This window comes from Bombus huntii, chromosome 14, assembly GCF_024542735.1.
Source record: "Bombus huntii isolate Logan2020A chromosome 14, iyBomHunt1.1, whole genome shotgun sequence".
Taxonomy (NCBI): domain Eukaryota; kingdom Metazoa; phylum Arthropoda; class Insecta; order Hymenoptera; family Apidae; genus Bombus; species Bombus huntii.
Genome location: NC_066251.1, coordinates 4625778 through 4646952, shown reverse-complemented (window position 1 = coordinate 4646952; position 21175 = coordinate 4625778). Strand labels below are relative to the sequence as shown.

Sequence of the window (21175 nt, the reverse complement as noted above, 5' to 3'; positions counted from 1 at the left end):
ATCGTGCCTCCTGGCGATTAAATTTTTATCGAAACGGACCGCACCGACGATGAATGTTTCTCTAACTTCAACCCTAGACTTACCGAATAATAGATTGTCTGCGAGCAGAATAAACGTGCAATAAAATGGCTCACCTTGATTCCAGGATCGCTGGACGACGAAGGATTTTGTGTCATAGTGAATTGTCCTAGACCAACGATATGTCATTACGTAACTTGTTTGAGTTGTTTTTTTATCCTACGCTAGAGATACAATTTCATTCCATTTTGAAGTCAAAAAGGTTTTGAGTTGATGGAAAAAATAGCGTTGATTTTTCATCGTATCGAGAAAATCAGCTTCGAGCTGGATCATACGCCGCAGTTTACGGTAAAGTCGTTTTATAAGAATGGCGTTGTATGTACAAATTAATGTAGGTCGAACAATCGTAGCGATTAGACATGGAAGAAGACGAAGTCTATTTTTGGTTAGTTATGAGATATACATTTCAAAATAGATATAAACTAGTTAAAATTCTTCTTCACATTATTAAAAATGCCTGTCCTCTACACATAGCACCAGACTATTACCATTTTTCTTTGCAAAATTATTTATATATTCTATTCTATTCTTCTCTGTATCAAAAGCAACTTCTTTCTACGACGGTGAAATAAATAGGCTTCCACAACGGTGCGACAATAAAAAACGATGGGTATTACATAACTGATTAAACAGATTGTAGCATAACAACATCGCAGTAAACTGATTCTCTTTTATGTCTACAAAATTGACAGCTCATCGTTTTCTGCAAACCTAGTCTATCTAACTCGGAAACTGAAGGTTTCTTCAACGACGGTGAAAGTGTTCGAAAGTCTAAGAAGAAGTTAATCAACTGCAAGTATTGTTGCGACGTGACGATAAACCGTGGTGTGAAAAGTCAAGCGAGACGGAATCGCTTCAAGGAAGCTAGGCTGTCGTAATATCGATTAGTACTGTTAATCTAATAGGACACAGTAGCTTGATAGCCGTGATCTTGTTGTAACGTGAAATTATTTACTACGACCATCGCGATAATACGACAGCGTAACGTGCAATCGTTATTCCACGTGATAACGGCGCTCAGGCGAATTTATTAGTCGATTAGTAGGTTTTTAGTAATAGTATCTTAGAAAGCTGGTGCATAGCACGCTCTAATTAATGCGTTTAATTTATGGTAATGGATTCCCATTGAATCTCGTGTAGCTTGTTACCTACTCTTCGAACTTTAAAGTGGAAGTATAGCAGTACATACGTTACATGTGTTGGTGCATTAAACACTCCTCTAAATCGTTTCCCAAGAAGTTTTCTGTCCTAAACATTCTAAGTTGTTTCGAAACATTTTAGATTGTTCAAAGTTTGATCATTCTATTTTGAAATATCCTTAATTGTTTCCCAGGAAGTTTCCTATTCTGAAACTTCCTACCAAAAACTTCCCTCTTATTAAAAGACATTCAATTAAGGTATTAAACAGTTACAACGATATTTACGAAAGATATTATTGCGTATATACACCATAATTCGTAAAAATCGGCAAAATTTAGACTACACACGACTATAAACTACCTATTAAAAAAGAGCAGTAATGCAATTTTGCTGTTACTATATACATTGCACTATTACATACATATATGTATCGTTCAAATAGCAACGCTTGTATTAACACTGGAACTCTCTCTGTCAATTTAGAAGATCCTACTTATAATTCAGGAAATAAAAAGAATCTGAAGATAAAGAGTGTGTCGAATGATAAAATAGTTCTATAAGATTTGATAATTGTGATACAATCCCCACCTTCAATATTGGATGTCGCCTTCCAAAGATCAGTTTAATCCCATCGGTATACTATTGTGCAGAACTACGGTGATTATATAGAATAAAATAGTAACAGTTTCAATTTTTATGCTAAATTTTATTATTAAAATACGCTTCGTCGAAAATAGGCAAATGGATAACTTTAAACATTAATATAAATTTCAACTAGAAAATTCAGCGGGTGAATAACATTTTTTAACATACAAAAGGCACCGAAATTTCCACAGACACCGTATTCTATCCGTGAAAAGAACCATTCAGAGGCTCTTTTTTATGTAAAACGTGGTCGGCTAAGGCAATCCGCCGAAAATTTAAATGGACGCCGTTATTCGCCTCCTTCGTTCCGAATACGCGCGCATTAGAAAAGTGACTCTTTTAGAACAAAGAAGGAAAACAGATACTCTACCACTTTCAGCTGCATTCACTGCATTTCATTCGAACGAACCATAGAACTAATTAATTAATTAGCTCGTAGAATTAATCGAGATCAATAGAAAAGGATTCACATAAACGATCATCGAACACTCGCGAGGATTTTAACGAACGATCATTATTCATTGATTATTACCTCTTCTGATGATGATTACACGACACAATAAAGAGGTTAGAAAGAGTGGTATCATATCGACAAAAGAAGCTTAAGACAAGAGGATCAGCGAAAGAACCGGATTCCTGTCAGCGATAGCTGCAGGAGCAAAACTGACAGAAATCGAGAGTCGAGATCTATAGCACCTCGAATGGAGGATCTCGAGCATGACGCTAGCCTCGTTTTTCTTCCAATTTTAGACAATTTCTATCGTAAAATTGTTCTGGACCATTAGTGTCCGGTGAACAATTCAAAGCAATCAGATTTACGGGGATATTTGAGCCTAAAGTGTCATTGCTTACATTCCTTCGCAACCGTTTCACGAACAAACCATAAAATTTTATGGAATCGATTATATTATTTGCGCACATATCTGTTTGCGTTTTAGAAATATTCATTAACATTTTGAAGCAAAAATAATCAGAATTGTGTCAATTATATCTCACTTAGTACGAGTCTTGAGAATAAATATAAGTGTAATTATCATCGAATGTTCATCTAATTCTAAGATTGTAATGGACGAACATTCAACACAATAAACAAGTTTTAAACTACTACTATTAGTAGTATAGTAGTATGAACCTTGGAAAAAATAAGAGTTCAATTGGTTGACAGGATACTGATCAAACGCGTGGCTGATGCGAGCCTGAATGAAATAAAAGATATTAAAAATACAGAAAATGTCACTTTTTAAAATAACATTTTAGATATTTATTTTTTTCTATTGTGTTTTCTGTTCTAGACAGATGGTTTTTCGATAATTTTGTTTTATCTGTTAAATAATATATCCATCGAAAATACGCGCAAAGATTGAAAATGAAAAGAAAACCGATTACATTGTCGGCTCCATTGAAAAATACGGTTCTGAGAAAAACACATTTAATTAAAGAAAAGTGTTTCATAATTACCACTAATCTGTTGATCTAAATTCGCACAACATAAATACCTTTCTCCTGTTTGGAAAAAGTCTTACACCACTGGTTTATTTTCTCCAGGAGCAGTCTGTCAACCGGAATCTACGATCATTTAGATACGAGCTTGACAAATTGACTCTTTCGTGAAGATTTCATCGGTATGAGAAAATATGTATATAGACTATTGCTCGATCGATTTGGTGTACGCGCTATAACAATTACCGAGAAAATTGGAAGCAATAAATTGCAAACTAATCGAATGCTTGATGGACTTCTTCACTCCGATGGAAACGATTGCAAATACGCTGTCGATCGGCTCTGTATCGAATAGAAATTGCACAATTTCCTCGCGGTAATTCCATTATCCTAACGATTGTAGAATTTTGAGGAGTTTAATCGACTGTGATTACACGCTACGAACTACTTTCAGAAATGGCGAAACTACCCAAAAGAACAATAAACAGCAATGGGATCAAGTTTCTTGCGATAATTTCCTATTTATAATACCGAACAAAATTGAAAACACGTTGTATATAATCTCCTATACGAATCGTTTAAATCAATCGATATCCAAATCGATCAACTCCATTCCTTCAAAATTCCTCTATTTTAATAACGATATACATAATTAATGTTCAATTTTCCAGAAACTTATCTGTGGGTTAATCGAAAACGATTAACATACAATAGCTCTATAGCTTTTGTACTCCAACTGCAGCGTTTTCAAATGTTAAAAATTGTCGCACGTAGTCGAACCCTATTCATACTCGCTTTGAAATTCGAAATCAAAATACCTCATAAATACACAAAAATAAAACGTAATATCTAATATCTAGTAAATCAAACATCGTAAAGTGAAACTTCGTATTAGGATTACGATTGGTTGGAAATCGTGGAAATACAGAACTCGACCACATCGCTAACGATAACGATAAATAAGATTGGAACTGGCTCGAAATTTCGCTGACGATAAAGCAGATATTCGAAATTGACTGGGACGAAATTTCCGATGTATCGCCACGAACATTGCCGCGTACGATTCGTTGCGGCAATCCTTACAAAACGCCTGACATAAAACCCGATTGCGAATGTCGCGGAGGTTTTCATTTGATGTCGGATGATCCTGCTAGAGGACCGTCCGGTTGTTCCGCACGTACGTGTATCTGGGTCAGGGTGCTTTCTAGATATTAGGGGGATGATGCGCAAAATATCCCCACCACCGTGCAACATTGGTACAGCAACTTTTCACTGTGACGCACTAGCCGTGGACCATCTCGAATCACAGGCCGCCTAATTTTCTATTTAAACTTCGCTGAAGAACGTGCCTTTCAATCGACATCCTAGCAATTTTCCGGGGGACAGTTTGATTTCTACGAAATTCTCTTTGCAGTCTCTCAGAAACTAAACTAATCAGCTTATAAACTTCGCAATTTTATTATCCGGAATTAATTTCCAATGTCTGGAAAAGATAAATACTTTCTGTTTTATTTATCACAAGGAAACAGTATATTATAATTGGAGATACATAGCTAATATTAGAAAAGTAGGACTAAAGTTTTGCAAATATCATGAAAATAAATAAAGTCAATATTGATTATTTTTGTTGTGAATCCTCTAATTTTATTTTAGGCGTAATTAACAAATGAAGGGAATGGTAGTGACAAAATTTTGCAATCGTGGAATCTAATCAAGTAAAGTGGTTTGTAAAAAAAGAAAAATCCAAGGGAACTGATAAAGACATAACTTATCGATCGATTCCTAGTACGCGCGGTGCAATAATAGCACCGGAAACTATTATTGAAGTACTATATCACAATTGTTCAGCCTTCTACGAAAACGCCCAGGCCTTCAACATGTTTGTTCCAGAGAAAAAATCGATTCACGTTAGTTGTTAACCTGTCACTTTCAGCGAAATCTCTGCTAACAAATATGTTTTTGTTTCAGGACAAACTATTGACGAAGCTGGAGAAGAACGAACCGGAGTTAGCGTCCTCTCAGGAAGACGAGGTGAGCATGTAAACGATTCTCTTCGATAGATCTTCATCTTATTTATTATACTTTATACTTTTTTAAAAGTATTCCATTCTAACATTCAAATGTCTAATTTTCTTAATGTTAATAATCGCGTAGACTTAAACATGTCGATCGAATGTCAATCGTCTTACCATTATAATAATTAGGCTGTGGATACTTATGCAAATTTATATTTTTATAAATATAACTTAAAAAATGGAAACTAGATAGACATTTGTTGTATTTGTTAAATATTATAAGGAGTACTATATTTTGGATACGTTATATATTTTTGCACGTTATGTATATTCTATGCATCTTTTGCACTTATCTTCCATAGTTGCATAAAAATCCGCAGTCTAGTTATAATACAAACTACAAAATTCCATTTTTTGCGAATTATTAATCCTTGGCAAATTTCAGGAGAAAATTTCTCTTCTTTTATAAAATTCTACTTTATGCTGCAAATACACTTTTTAAAAATCAGCAGTATAATTCTAATATAAACTACAATGTTCTTTTTTTCACGAATTAGCAATCCTTGCTAAATTCTAAGAAGAAATTTTACCTTTCTCTCTGTGAAGCTTCGCTTTATCTTCACTGCAAAACTACTTAAAAAATTTTTTATTGTATCGATTATCAACCACATTACAGTAAGAAAAAAATACTCGTAATGATTAGTAGTGCACGACCTTTCCCTGGTCAATCAGGTTTGAAAAATTCTCGGCCCACTCGGCAGTTGGTCATAAAAATCGGATATTTCGATTGAGTGGAAAGCCGCAGAAGGAGAAATTACCACTTAATTCTGGCGTAGAATGAAAGAAATTTTCAGTGAAATGTCGAGGTAACCCTCGATTTAATTAATACCTCTGGAACACTGTGCGGGAGAGGTCCCCCCGACTGGTCCCAATGGAGATTAGGTCAGCTGCATTTTCTTACGCGTTTGCCTTCGCCTTTTTTTCTTCAAGGTTGCTCGAGGTAACCTCGTTACTTTCTTTCTTATTGCCAGGGACAAGGCATAATCAAGCCTAATTCGTAATTTTGCCAGAAGGAGAGACGATGATTGGCGAGGGAATGAGATTTGCGCGGTACCCTCGCGAGGAAAGAGAGCGGAATAAAAGAAATCGTTCTCTTTTGATGTCTGGGGAAAAATTTCATTAAATCAATCACGATTGACAATGAGATTTCGATCATTTTTACGCAGCATCCTTTTCTACCTATCATCTCTCACGGATCTGAATTAATCGAGAAGCGTTGCTGATTGGAAAGTTCTGTTATTAAATTTTGTTTTTGTATATTTGTAACTTTGTCTGGAGATTTTCGTAAATAAATGAGACAGTAATTGACTACGATTGAAGATAGTACGCGACAAGTTGTCTAGTTTTGACAAAGTGTAATTTAATTACGAAATTACAAATGGGAGGATCTTGGATGACTCTATTCTTTACCAGAGTTGTTGACATGATGCAATTTAATTTTGGAAATTAATATGCAATCGAATTGGAGCAGTTTCTTTACTTATTCAAGTTCATCAAGACCTTTAAGTTTTTGTTAATTTAATCAGTTAAGTGTTTTATAATAAAGTATATTACAGACGCTATATTTTTTAAGAGTTACAAATACAACTTATAATGAAGAGGCTGCTTTTATATCATTTCCTAGATAGATTGGTGGTTTGTTTAAATTATCAAATTATCAAACGAAAGCTTTTTGATAGAAAAATCATTCAGTACATTAAATTAGACTACAGAGGTACTGAAGAAATATTTCAGTAAAAAAATGAAAAATTCGATAGCAATGAAATAAATGAATTCCCACGAAATAAATGAACAAAATGAATAGTATTAATATCAATGACCAATTAACAACAATTTCAGTGAAAGCAGATTTCTTTCTTTTCAAACAATAAGATCGTCAGGGTCTTCCAGTCAACTTCATATCAGACTTAATTTTAGTTTGAATAAATTTTGAGGTGAACGAACGTAGACTATTTCAGACATTAGGGAAAAAATCGTTGCGCGAGAGGAAAAGCTTAAAAACAGGCATTTCGAGACTGGCCTCGGTCTTAAAAACTAAATCCGCGTTATTTTGAACTATGCAAGTTATTTTCAACAACGACAGAATCAGAGTGGAGAAAAGGAAGAGAAGCTGGCAGGTACAGTGACCCAGAAAGAAATTAATACACCAAACGAGCGACGACACAAGGGCTGCAGAGAGAATTTTCGACGGTCAAATGGACGCTGCATAGAGAGGAGAAGCCTTTCTGTTCGTTCGAAAGACAGCCGCTGGTCCAGAAAAGTTGCAATTTCCGAGCGAATAGGCCGCTCAATGGGTTGAAAAAGTCGATTAACGAAGCTGACAAAGTGGTTGCTACGACCCTGCGACTCCTGACATGTTCGTCCACCCTCGAGCAGCTATTAATATTCCAATTTAATCGACGCTTCATTTGGTTATGTCCATTACAATCCTCTAGGTCTCTGAAGATAACGCCTCAAAGAGGTAAACAGGGATATTTTATTCGTAATTATGCTTGAAGAATTTTATGTTATTAGACGAAAATGGATAATTTATTAAATAAATAAATTTATCATGTGGAAGAATTATTCTATTGGTATCATCAAAGAACTGATCAACTTAATATTGTTAATTTTATTCGAAGTATTTGATGTTATTGTGTGACGATGGAAAATTCGTTTTTTAATGAAATCATCTTGTAAATTCTAAATTATTAAAGAATTAGCTGTACTCGATTCTACTGACTAACGAGGAAAATTTCTTGTTTAAAGAAATCATCTTGTATCAAAATGTCATCGAGCAGTTGGTTCGAGATTTAATAAAGACTTAATCCTAATGACTGAGAAGAACGATTCGTTGACAGGAAGATTAATTACTTGAAATACTATAAAAAAGTAGTATTTTCCATGTATTTAAATTCAAGTGGACCATGTATTCGTATGTACTTCGAGGTCTTACGGAGCGACATAGTTTGTGCTAACATTGCGAAACATATTTTGAATAATATCTATATCCCAACACCACTCTTATTATCAATAATAGCTGCCACATTAAATATGAAATATAAGAAATAAAAGATCAAAAAATTGAAGTAATTGCGGAACGCCAAACCATCATAAATCATTCAAGAACATTAGGAAAATAACTTTTGCAAGTTGCATCGTACGAGAGGAAATAATCGATTATTGTTTGTAGAAAAACAAAGCATACAGGCTTCGTTTAAGACGGCTGGTTACATAATTTGGAGACAATGGTTGACATTATTATCGTCGGTGAGCAAATTAGTTTCCTGAGAAGATAAGTATCACTGTCATCAAAGGCGGTGCTAAGTAAACGATTCGGCAAACGATAACATTCGGACGAGTTACAGTAATTATCTTCCGTGCATCTGTGTTGTAGAATAATATTTTTTCAACTAACATCACGAACCATCAGAATTCTTCCATTATCTGTGGCTACGATTGCGACAAAGAACGTAAGAAAAAAAACAAAAAGATAGGAATCGTAGCTTCTGTGGAAAAATAAGCGACAATGGAGGTAGCTGATAATGACACCCAACCATCATTTCCTTTTCAGCGAATCCTTTTTTCATGCACCTGTGCAATATCTGATGCATCTCATTCCATCTCCCCTTTTCATGTAATCACGTCGTGACTATTTATTCGACGGGCCAAAAGCGAGAGAAACAGTGTCGAGTGTCGAGATATCAGTGAATATGAAGTATCTCCTCGTTTGCAGCGTGGTCGCTTTGCTGGGACTCTCTGTAAGCAAGCTTTTCCCTTTATTTATCAAGCTTCGAGTACAGAAGATATTATTTTAATTATTTTTTCAATTCTACTAACCTTTTTGCATCCATTTTTTTATACATATAATTTGGGTCATGTATATGCCGAGGTTGCACGAATTAAATTAAATTGATACATTAAATTGACGAATTGATAGCAATATGAATAGACCTAAAACCTACATTAGAGTCATATGAGCAAATCTTTTATACAGAATCAATGTACTCTTTGTAGCATGTTGACATAAAAATTAAGAGAGGATAATTTAAAAAGGTAATAAACATTTCCTGCTTTTCTACTTGCAACTGAAGTACTTAGTCAATAAGTAGACTGCGATATTTATACGTTTATAAGATATTTAAAAGTTCCAAATTGTATAGAATACACAGAATATACTGAAATGCATAAAGTGAAGTAAATTACTCGTTGTAGTATTCAATGGATAAAACGAACCTTTATTGATTCTATTTCTTTGTTAGTTATAGTTCATAAAAGTGTAAATTTACATAAACATCCACAGTATATGGATTTCTATATAAATTTTCATTTTTATAGACATAACTAAAAAGATAAGAGATTCGCTTGAATCTTTAAATATCATAAACCAATACATATCTCGAATGTTTTATATTACATCTACATTCCAGTCATCTTTTTTATTTGTATTTCCAAATGTATTTCCAATGTATTTCCAATATATTCCCAAACTTAAGTAAGCCTAGAACTCGAGATGTGAAATCAATTTATTTTTGTCAAATCAAGAATCAATCTATTTTACCTACTCTACTGCCTCGCTATATCATGACCCAAATAATAACTGAAAATCCAAACTACCTAAACTAAACTATCTCTAAAAATAATTCGAGGTCCTTGGAGCTCCCTCGGAGTCTAGTTCCTCCAGTTCTGCCAGCCTTCACAGCGACCGAGAAAAACGCAGCCCCCAAGATAACTCTCAAAATTGCGGCCCACCACCGAATGGATCACCATGCGGGCCACCTCCAGGATCACCTCCAGGACCACCCCCAGGTATGTCTCCTGACGATATGGCCCAATCGGGGCACGCAATGATGTCTCAGTCTGGATCCTCTGGATTCGTGAATGGAGATATGAAGAGAAGCAGAAGGGCTACTCGAGGAGGTGGAGACGGTGGTGGAGGAAGAGGGCGAGGAGGTGGTGATATGGGAGGTGGTATGGGTGGTGGATTTGGAGTTGGCAGGGGTGCTAACGTTGGTGCTGGAGGTCAACATGGAGGTGGGTTAAGAAGCGCGAATAAAATATAAATTGACACTAGAACTACACCGAGTTGAGAAATTATATTTGAACACTTGCTATAGAAAAGTTTTATTTCCGTTTCTGCACATGATGCTTTTATAATAAAGTTAATTAAATTGTTGGACAACAATTTACTTATTTATATGCTTGTTATCGTGGAAACGGTATATAAACATGAAAAAATATATGATAATTATGTTTCTGTTTTGATAAAAGTGAACATTCATTTTGTCAAAAGCACTTGTGCATTTTTTTATTAATTACAAAGCAGCTAATTTCGTTGAGCTTGGTAATTCTAGTGATAATAATAAGGATCATAATGAGATTGAATGTTTTTAGAGCACTATTATGTTACAGGTGGCATGGAATAAATAAATTCACGAACATCATAGCTTTAAGGTGATAGATATATGGAGTTCTAGAAATGGTTATGAAACTGCGGATGTAGTGTAGATTAGCACGTTGAAATAAATCAATTGATAAAAAAACAACTTGTCTTTGAAATATCATCAACCAAATTTTTAGACCTTAGATCCTGATCCTTAGGCAAACTGTCTTCTTTGAGGAAATTTGTAATCCTTTACTGAATCAAATGTTACTTGTTTAGCCACTGAAAGTCTCTGCTGATCAACCAGAAACTCCCAGTGGGAGTTCATTGGATTTATCTTTCGTTTTCTCGTGCGAATCGCTCGATGAATCTCAAATGGGGTGGAGAATGATCAGCGCTTTGCTAGCGCAAAGCTAATGCGCTTTGTCGAGATTAAATTTTAATTACTCTTCTTTCCCTTCTCGTAGTGCGTGATCTGTGTGAATGCCAGGGCCACGATGCAAACTGCTCCCTGCGGCCATCGGGTTGTTTGCAGGTAAAATGATTTTTTTTCTGCATCCTTTTGTGCGTACTATATCATGCATACTATACTACAATATTCTCGCATTTATACATATATATCTTCTCTGTCAATGATTCATTCTAGATGTCATTGATTGAAATACTATCTGGTAGTTTTTGTGTCAATTTAGAAGAATCTTCATTATCTCGACATTATCTCGTTATCAATAAGACAAATACATAAATGAGCAATAATAATTTACAACCAAATTTAATTACGTTCACCACATTTTTCTTTGAATCATTTTACAGGCGTTGCTTCGTCAAAACGATACAAATGGCGGTGTCACAGAGACTTTTACCACTGAGATGCGTCATATGCAGAGCAAAGATTCTACGCCTGAAACAAACCCTCATCCCTCGGGACGTAAGTAGTACAAATAATGAACATTGTTTTCTTCCAGTTCTCACACTCTCTCCCTCTACCTACCTGCTATACCGACTTATTTACTATCTATCTACCTACTACCTATTTATCTACTACCTACTTACCTACCACCTACCTACCTATTTAAGTACTTCTCACCCTCGTCGAAGAACACCCTACGACGTGTTGTGTTTTACGATTATTTCGTGATGCAATTTTTTCACTCGGAGTTTCATAGAAACGTATGCAACCAGAATAAAACGGTCTTCGTGCTCGCCGATGTGATTGCAGGGGTGTAAAATCGTCGTTAATTGGAGCGAACCGGGAAAGCACTTGTCGCCTTGCTAGCGAGGCCAAATGGGCTCGTAAGGCATGACGTATGACCATTCTTTTTTGGAACAGTTTTAATAAATATCATTTCGACTCTCTTTTCACACCAGCGGCTCTGCAATTAATTTCGTGAAATATTAAACACGAACATGGGATACATGGGAAATTATTGGTTTTGTTCGTACAACCTTGCTGAAACCGATATTTCGTTTCTATAATATAACTTCAAAGCGATTGCTCGTTGGCCATATTTGATAAAAATGAATCGATGAAACTTTCTTGAGCTAGTATGATAGTTTCATATGAATGGAAATTTTGGACGATGTGAATTAAATATTTTATTAATTTCTGAATATTTTAACAAATATTTCACTTTCAAGCGCTAGATATTGTATAGACCAAGTGCTTGAGATTAGGGTGTAATTAATTAATTTACTTCAAATTGAGGGTTGAATTAAGGATTAAGCGAGCGACTCATGCTACTTAGTTTGTATTTGAGGGACCCTTTTTGCGTTACATTCTACTTTCGTACTTTTAATATATCTATATAATCCTAATTTTATTTTAGCATCAAAACTTTATTTCGCTTAAAACATTTACACCTTCTCATCCTTCCTGACATACTACCTACATTTTATGATACCTTTTATAATTCCTTTTATAACACTTTTACAAACTTTAATACATTTTTATAACGTCGTATGATAAATCTTGCAATATCTGTATTTTATAGTACTCGATGTCTGGAAAGTCTTGGGTTCTGCCACAAAGCGCGTCAGAGTATAACATGGGGACAGGAGTGCCAGTGGGAGTGACTGGACCTGGCGGTAGATGGGTCGCCGGAAATGTGCCAGCCTCCGCCTCTTTGTACTCTATGGCCAGTGGTTCATCCTCTATTTCCGGTTCGCCATGTTCCTAACAAATCACAAAATGAATTACCTCTTCTATAACATTATCTCAATGTTTTAGGAGTGTCTTCCGTATCTTCTTCGAGTTCGTCTTCTGCAAGTAGCACTGGAAGCTCTAACCTTGGGAAACCTACGAGGGTGAGGCAACCTTCTGGCGCGACTCTGAGACGCTCGCAGACGCAATCTATGAAAATGAGAATTCAGGTTGTTTAAATTTGTTTGGAAATTCTAATAATCGAATTCATATACGTATATTAAAAAATAGAATAACATAAAATAAATATTGATAAAATGTTAGAGTTCAATTTGTTTCGTTTATTATTGTTATTAGGAGTATCAAGATCCGATTCAGCAGGTCGTGGAAGAGGAAGAAGTGATGAGGGAAAATCGGGATCGCAGGTTGCCGCCGATCAAGGAATTCCAGAGGGACTATCGTGCAGGAAAAGCATCCACTAGGATAAGGTAATAAATTATTAAATCTTTTATACAGATTTTCGATCTTTTCTTCATGAGCATCAAGGTTCTTCGTTTCGTACGCATCAATTGGGATTTCAAGTGAAATAATGATCCATACAGTTCTTTAAATAGTAATTCTTTGACTTCTAGTTTCCCAATAAATATTCACGTTTATCTAAATTTTCGTAAGTGTCTAATACTTATGCACAAGTTCGTATCTTATAAAACTGCTTCGTGAAAACTTAATTTATCTATTACTAAATTTGTTTGCTATATAATATACGACATAACTTCTATTCACCAGATGTGCTCAAAAAATCGTGACTCAATTGGAAACGTCGCCGACCCCAAGAGATTCTAACAACGTGAACAGCTCGACGTCCTCATCATCGACGAAGTCCACGTCGAAGAGGCCTCAGTCAGCTCCGAAGCTGTCGGTGGTTCAGGAGATTCAGAAGTCGAAGAAGGAGAAGGAGAGAGAGAAGGAGCGGGAGAAAGCGGAGAAGGCTCGTCAGAAAGAGGAAGAAAAGGCAGAGAAGACTAGACAGAAGGAGGCCAAGAAATTGGCCAAGGAGGAGAAGAAAAGAGCGAAGAAGGAGGCGAAAGCGAGGCGAAAGGAGGCCGAGGAAGCTCTCCTTAGAGAGTAAAAGTAGTCTTCGAGTTGAATAGGAACGACAAGTAGAAGTTCACAACGATCAATAAAGTATTCGAAAATCCTCAACATAGGATTTTCAATGCGATTGATCTTGATCGCACTCGGGGTCCGTTCAAGCTGCATCGCGAACGCGATAGTCATTAAAAATGAAAAAAATGAAATCAAAGGATTCACGAGCATTTTGTAATTCTTAGAGTCTAGTTAGTATTCTTCTCGAGGCACGTGCGATCTCTTTCGATTCTTTGAGATCGAAGAGTGCACGGTGTCGCCAACGATAGCGTTTCATTCCGGAGAGGAAGGGTCTATTTATCGACTATATTAATCGCTTTATTTGACAAACAATTAGGATAAGGCGTTTTAACATTTTATAAAAAGGGCGCGAGACGTAGGTGTTGCTTTCGTGAGGCAGCTTGAACCAAAGGCAATCCCGAGGGACGCGAGGAACGTATAGCGGCGATATAGAGACGTATATCTAAGATAACCTAGAAGCGGCCAAACTTAGTAACCTGTCATATCGAGTTATCGCGGACTAATAATACTAATCGATAGGAAGACTCGAGAAAAGCGTAGCGCTACGTTGCTATTATTTGATTATCGCGTAATCTTTACCCTTTATCCTGGGCGTTTCCTTTTTGTAGGAACAGTAACCTCGTGACGTTTTGTCGTTACTTTTTTTATAGGATCATCCATCGAATCATTCTCATCGATCTGACTAAACGTAACTTGAATCGTCGGTCGTTTTAGCGGTTAACGAACACACCGATCCGAGACCTATTTTTCGACTCCGCTTCACGGACAATACTTTGAGGAAAACGTAGTTTAATTCGCAGTTAAATCTCCCCTTTGTCATATTCTAAGAAAAGAAAAAAAGAAAAAAAGAGACACGTAAAACAATTCTTCATCAGTAGACTACGGATGTTTATGAATTTATGAAAAATTCCGAAGTGCAAGAATGTACAGAGTACACGTTATATGCAGAAATATATAAAGTATAACATAAAACAAAAAAGTATTCTTTGTAATATTCCGTAGGTTTAGAAAGACCAGTTTTTTAATTATGTTCGTAAAAATACGAAATAAACATCCGCAGTTTGCTCGTTAGCAATCTCCGATCATTCGATCATAAAATTGATAATCCTGTTCCTCCAATCGATTTGTAGTAATCATCGTTAGTTCGTTAGAAACTCTAACATTTCCTGTTTCCGTTCTTCATCCCTGAAACTACTCCGAAAGGAAGAACAAAAACACGAAAACATGCAAAAATTTGGGATAATTGAACGCGAAAAAATTCCCGCGGTACTTCATCGAGTACTGATTAAAAGTACTAATTTCGACAGCTAAAGAGATACATATGTACGTTCTTTTTCACTTTCATCCCTGCCGATTGAATTATTTCACCATTTTCTTCGCGCACATGTGCGTGCGTGTGTGTATATGTGTGTGTGCGCGCGTGTGCGTGTATGTGTACATATTCGCGAGACGAGTACTCGTTTCACTTCGGGGAAGACGAACAATTCGCGTAAATATACTACGATAAGCCTAAGCGAGGGTTCGACTAATCGAAGAACACGCGAAAGTGTGTCTACGGCGGAATAGTAAAAAGAAAAAAAATAAAGAAAATGAAAAAAATAATGATAGTACAATACCGATAGATAGAAATGACGAAAGCAGAGTTTCGAGTGCAGTGCGTGCCTCGTTTATCGACTTTTCGTGATTACCGTAGATGCGTAGCGTTTTATCGATTCATTTAATCCTCTTCTCTCTCTCGAGACGCGGCTCGAGAAGCTTAATTAATCGATGAACTATAACTTACAAAACTATTACCCTTCGCCACGTTACACTAGACGCTATTTCAGAGATCCCCTTTTACCCTTGTAACCCTTTTACTGGGCGGAGGCAAGGTAATTACTCGTTTCACAATAACCAGTCGTGTGTGATGATGTTTGTACACGTAAATTCGAGAACTCGTTGGATATTATTCTCTAACTTGTATTAAAAACAGCTTTGACTAAATTCAAACAAGAAGCTAAGAATTTGTGGTTTTATCGGAAGGTTAGAGCTTCAGTCAAAGGGTTACGGAGAAGAAAGACATACAACAAAAAGAGAGAGAGAGAGAGAAAGAGTAACTGTATACATATTAAATATTATACGTAATGTCCTATTATACTCGGATAAGAAGAACGAAAGAAGGAGAGAAAGTAGGTTGAATATCACGAGTATACGATTCACGGTTACGAGACTAATCCGCGATTAAACCTCTTTGAAACTGTTCTCACCCTCTGCCCCTTGCCCCCATACTTTTCAACCCCTCGGTTCGATGAGCGATACTGGATAAAATGATGCTCGGGGTAGAATTAATAATGTTTGAATCGATATTCTATATTATTATTAGACAAGATGGCACTTCGTCCTTGCTACGAGATCGGTTACTTGGAATTTCGAGTTTTCGTTTTAGTCTCACGATGATTGGAAAACAAGCCAGCATCGCTCCGGAGCCAGCTCAAGCAGCCAAAAATCAAAAGCAATTTTTTACAGCGCACGACAATGATTTAAAAAAAAGAAAAACGACGCGATATCAAAAATATACGAAAATGAAGAAGCGAAGCGTGCAGATGTGAGAATCTTAAAGAACAAAGAGAACAAGAGTTGCAGACATCTATTATTGGTAGATGATAATCTCTGGAAAAGAAGAGATTTGTCGATTCATTTTTCCGATACGAATTCGTTTGTAAATTACACCCTACTTCGTTCTTCTTGTGTCATTTTGTTACGCATGAAACGTGCGTTCAAATGTTGTTCGTCCTCCTCCAACTTGACCTAATTTATGCACTGCCGGTAATTTTTATTTCTTAACGATCGAACTTGCGAGGGAAAAGTGACTGTTATCAAAGGGCGTGTTCCCAGGAGCGATCATTCGTAGAATTCGAACCAGTTTAGTCGACCGTTATCTTTTCTATAAAAAAAAATCGATCACGTTCGACGAGGTGAGGGAATCGCCTCGTTCCGATCAGATTGTTTTCATTCCCTTTCTTTTCCTTTATCTTTCTTTCGTCTTACGTAGGTAAGGTTTTTCTCACAGAGCGAACAAACGGTCTCTCGAGAAAGTCTCCAGTTTTCCTCTGTTCGAACGAGCTCATGCAAGACTCGCGTACAGACGAATCTCGACGAGAATCGAACTGCGTCCTCTCTGTAGCGATAACGAGGAATCTTTTGTTGCCTGTTGTTGGTGAACTTTTAAACGGTAAACCTGTTCTATGAATATCAATAGCAACATTTTATCCACACCGAAGCACGGGAATATTTCAGTTTCATTTCAACTTCAATGTATCGTGAAACAAGCCACAAATTGCACGCAGTAAAGGAATTCTTGTTTCTTACTTTTCTTTGATCTTTACCATTTCGAATAGAAACAGGCAACAGCAAGCAACAACTTCTGTCACCGGCAACAGAAGCGAAGAAACGTGGAGAAACATTTCGAGAAACATCGAACGTTAAATATGGAATTGTTTTTCGCTGTTGCTTCAGCGGAGATGCAGAGACTCTCCTTTGATTTAATCGCGACGCATTCGATGGAATGCGATGAAGAAACTCGACAGACGATCTTTATTGTATCCGAGAAAAACATCGCGCACATATCAGTAGTGATTAATGCAATTTTACTTGGCGTCTTTGCTCGAACTTCAAATGTCGAATCGTCTGGTTAACATGTTGACTGCCGATGATGCCACGTTGGCGTCACGCGCAAATGATTTTCAATTGACGTCGGAAAGAGGTCGATGAGTTTGAAGAAAAAAATTTCAGTCGCTATAAAAGGCAGTTAATGTGTTAAAAACCCAGCGAAAGGTCGGATCTTCATCGTCAGGCTGCGAACAGTGGAGTGTAACAACGTCGAAGACGCTACCAATTAGCGTGTAATGTAGACTGTCAATTATTACCTGTTACATCGGTTTCATCCGTAAACGAGTCTCGAGCATTTTGGAGAACAAGCACATTGTGTGGTCGACGAATTCTCTGAGTAACCACTCGAGCGCCACTCGAACTCTGTTAAGCAGAAGCACGCTTCTTTAGGGTTCAATGGAGGAGTGTCAAGACTACACTGCGGATTTTTATGTGTCTATGCGAAATTTAAATGTGCAAAAATACATAAAATAAATATTTTAATTTACCATAAATATTTCAACCACTTAACGCACATGACATATAAGAATATGGATTCAAGAGCTACGATTGTCTTATATGCGCATTAAAAAATTGAAAAAAAAAACACATATATATCTCATAAAACATATAATATCCATTTGCAGTGTAAGAAATTGAATGATTCGCATTAGTAAGTCCGAGGAAAAATTGTGCGTTAAGGAATCAAGTATTTTAAATTCTTATAAAAGTCATCCAAAAGTGACATCGATCAGTCCCATAAACTGAAAAGTATTGGAAAATGATGATATTATAAATAATGGTTTTTAAATTTACTTTAGAATTTAACGTGGTTTGTATTATTTTCTTGCGATAGATGAATTATAGAAGTAACTCATTCGAATTTGGAGAGTAATTCATTTCTCGAGAATTCAATGTTAATCGTCTACGTATGCGTCGAAGGAAACTAACGAGAAGCGAAGTTGATCACTTTGGCATTCCTGCTCAATTCTCATCTCTAATTAAGTTCATAAAAAATATAAATTGACATAAAAATCCGCGGTCTAACCGAGAGAATCTTCACGCGTTCACACCACGGATCGTTTCATTGCGTTTGTGAGACTTTCTCGAATCGAATAACGAAAAGAAGTGATGGACAAGCAACAGGAAGAAGACGAGGAAGATGAAAGTGTCGGGAAAGAGTGATTGAGTAGAAGAGATCGCAGAAACAGAGAGAAGGAAAGGAAGAGAGTGCGTGCGTGAGAGAGTGTGCGAGTGTTTTCTGCCATCGTAAAGTCAATTTTATCGTGTACGTATGTATATGTATCGTCTGAAATGCGCGCGCGCGCGCATCCAATAAAGCGGACGCTGCAGGTAGGATATTTTTGCTGAGATTCAGCGGACGATTCTCCGGTATACGTGGCCTGAAACTCGAAACAGACGAGAAACGAGGAAAGAATAGACTAGACGTTAATACTGATCGCCGAAGTCCAGCGATTTTATTATTGCCATAGTTTGATCGTAGAAGATTAAGTATCTTACGATCTGACTATAATTTGGACTTCTAGCGTCTGATGTGTTTGTATAAGATTTTGGTCCTTTTGTGATGACGAATTCTACGTCTTACTCGATCCACTGATCTGGAAGCAAAACGACCGGAAAATACGATGCACAGATAATGATTCGCTAGCCTTGATCAGTGATACGATCGATGCTGTATAAGGATTGAAGAAACAAACTAGACGGGTTTAACATCCTTTGGCAGTGTGATAAAATAACGAGAAATTGAAAATGAACGATTATAATAAGCAATTATTTCTTTATCGTCAAGATCTTTTCGAATTCATTACTTTGGATGGATTGAACCTTTTAATAACACGATAGTTTAACGAAACATTCAGAACGAGCGATTTAAGAAATAATTACACATTTGTTTATCATCAAGATTCCTTGCGTTTATAGAACCAGATACAAACACTTCTTACGAGAAACAAATATTAACAATTGCATTAATAAGTATATTTAACGTGTAAAATTTGCAGTACCATATTTCATAGTATTTAATGGCCTCTCTTATGTTACACTGTGAAAGGCTTCAGCTACAAGAGTTCATCACGCATGAATGAACGAAAGAATCATCTGAAAGGAGATGGAGAGCAAACTAAAATATCTAGAGACACGAAATTTGTTGGCAATAATATTCAACTTAAAAAACTTAAAATAAGGAAGCAGGGAAAGGGAAAGTGAGACGAGAGAGACGAATCGTGCGGCGTCTGTAGTCGATACAGCGCGACGTGCATGTATCGCGTTCAATGCGTACAGAGAACAACTTTATTGTACTTTATCGTATAAGAGAGATTTGTAGAGAGTTTATATTAGGCCAATTGTCACAGCGAGAGTTCTACGATAGCGATGTTCTTTCTTCAACAGTCGTGGCCAACTATTCAAAATCGTTCCCAATCGAAAAGAAATGCCGTTTTGCTTCGCGTCTGATCTACCGTTTTAATTAGCTCATATTATTCTCTTTCTCCCCCTACCCTCCCCCTAGTTTTATCCACGAAGCTTGCAATCGATCGACGCTCAATAATCGACGAGACAAATTGGAGAAATAGCATCACGTGGACGAAGCAAAGTGCTAAAAGTGACGCAGCGACCTCGAGCAGCCCAAATAGTTGGCCACACCTACAGCCACAAGAGATCATGTCGCGTTCCAGCGTAATACTCGCGTAACAATTGCCTCGACGAGATGAATTCGTATTCGTATGGTCATTAAGACCATCAAAGGATACCTCAAATGTCAGTTAAGAACGTATACACGTAGTAATAATTTTCGTTCGTTTTCAAGATACCTGTTCTTGGCCAAAGATAGATTAATAGAACTGTGTTTAGTATCAATTTAGAGTAAACGTGATTCGTTTATCTAATAGATGATTTCCTATTATTTTATTTATTTTATTTGGAAGGATTCATCAGAACAAGAAGCTGGTTCCGTGTGCTGAAAAATCAAAATTTACAGACTTATATAACTAATTACAATAAGAGGTTGATTAGAATAATAATATTAGAATAATAATAAATAAGACGCAATGGAACTTTGCTTCTTCGTGAATCCTTTAGTGGATATCGTTTTGAACGCGTGAAGACTTGGATAGAGTGAGGTTCGATAATTAGATTTGTAGATTGTCTGGTTTCTTTTTTACTGTGCGTTTTTTAAGTAGAATCAGACGTCGAGCTAAGAGGGACGAAAAGAGCGTGGAGAGACATTTTGGAATGGTAGATTTTATCGATTCTATTTTTCCTAGTTTCGTTAAGAATGTGAGACACGCGAGAAGAGGTGGAAGAGAGTTCTACAAGGATTGTATTACGCGACGTGTTACGATCTGTACGAATAGACGACGAATATGAACAAAAATCAAATAAAACGTTACAGTGAATGTTAGCTAATCCCTTCCTATTTTTTCGTTACACCAATCTAAGGAGTTTCCAACTTCCCCAGCCAACCCCAGGGAAATAATTTTCACT

At 36.6% G+C, this 21175-nt stretch overlaps 2 protein-coding genes across 3 annotated transcripts in view; both read left to right on the top strand.

The window, feature by feature from the left end:
- The window catches only part of LOC126873382 (fl(2)d-associated complex component), a 49870-nt gene extending 28773 nt beyond the window's left edge, over positions 1 to 21097 (top strand). For both annotated transcript variants that reach the window (XM_050634203.1, XM_050634204.1), the window contains exons 3-9: positions 5272 to 5334; positions 11208 to 11275; positions 11554 to 11668; positions 12732 to 12900; positions 12968 to 13110; positions 13238 to 13368; positions 13667 to 21097. In XM_050634203.1, coding sequence (XP_050490160.1) covers positions 5272 to 5334; positions 11208 to 11275; positions 11554 to 11668; positions 12732 to 12900; positions 12968 to 13110; positions 13238 to 13368; positions 13667 to 14009 — 1032 coding nt within the window. In that variant the 3' untranslated portion in view covers positions 14010 to 21097. The remainder of the gene's footprint in view (positions 1 to 5271; positions 5335 to 11207; positions 11276 to 11553; positions 11669 to 12731; positions 12901 to 12967; positions 13111 to 13237; positions 13369 to 13666) is intronic.
- LOC126873386 (translation initiation factor IF-2-like) lies at positions 6849 to 10930 on the top strand. Its single transcript, XM_050634230.1, has 4 exons — positions 6849 to 8830; positions 8932 to 9118; positions 10007 to 10391; positions 10770 to 10930. The coding sequence occupies exons 2-4, from the start codon at positions 9071 to 9073 to the stop codon at positions 10781 to 10783; spliced, it is 447 nt and encodes a 148-aa protein (XP_050490187.1). The 5' UTR covers positions 6849 to 8830; positions 8932 to 9070; the 3' UTR covers positions 10784 to 10930.
- Positions 21098 to 21175: the final 78 nt, after the last annotated feature.

Excerpts from the sequence above, each read along its gene's own strand:
- LOC126873386 (XM_050634230.1), top strand. The coding sequence starts at position 9,071 with ATGAAGTATCTCCTCGTTTGCAGCGTGGTCGCTTTGCTGGGACTCTCT. Across the intron at positions 9,119-10,006 it reads TCGCTTTGCTGGGACTCTCT|GTCCTTGGAGCTCCCTCGGA; the intron begins GTAAGCAAGCTT and ends AAATAATTCGAG.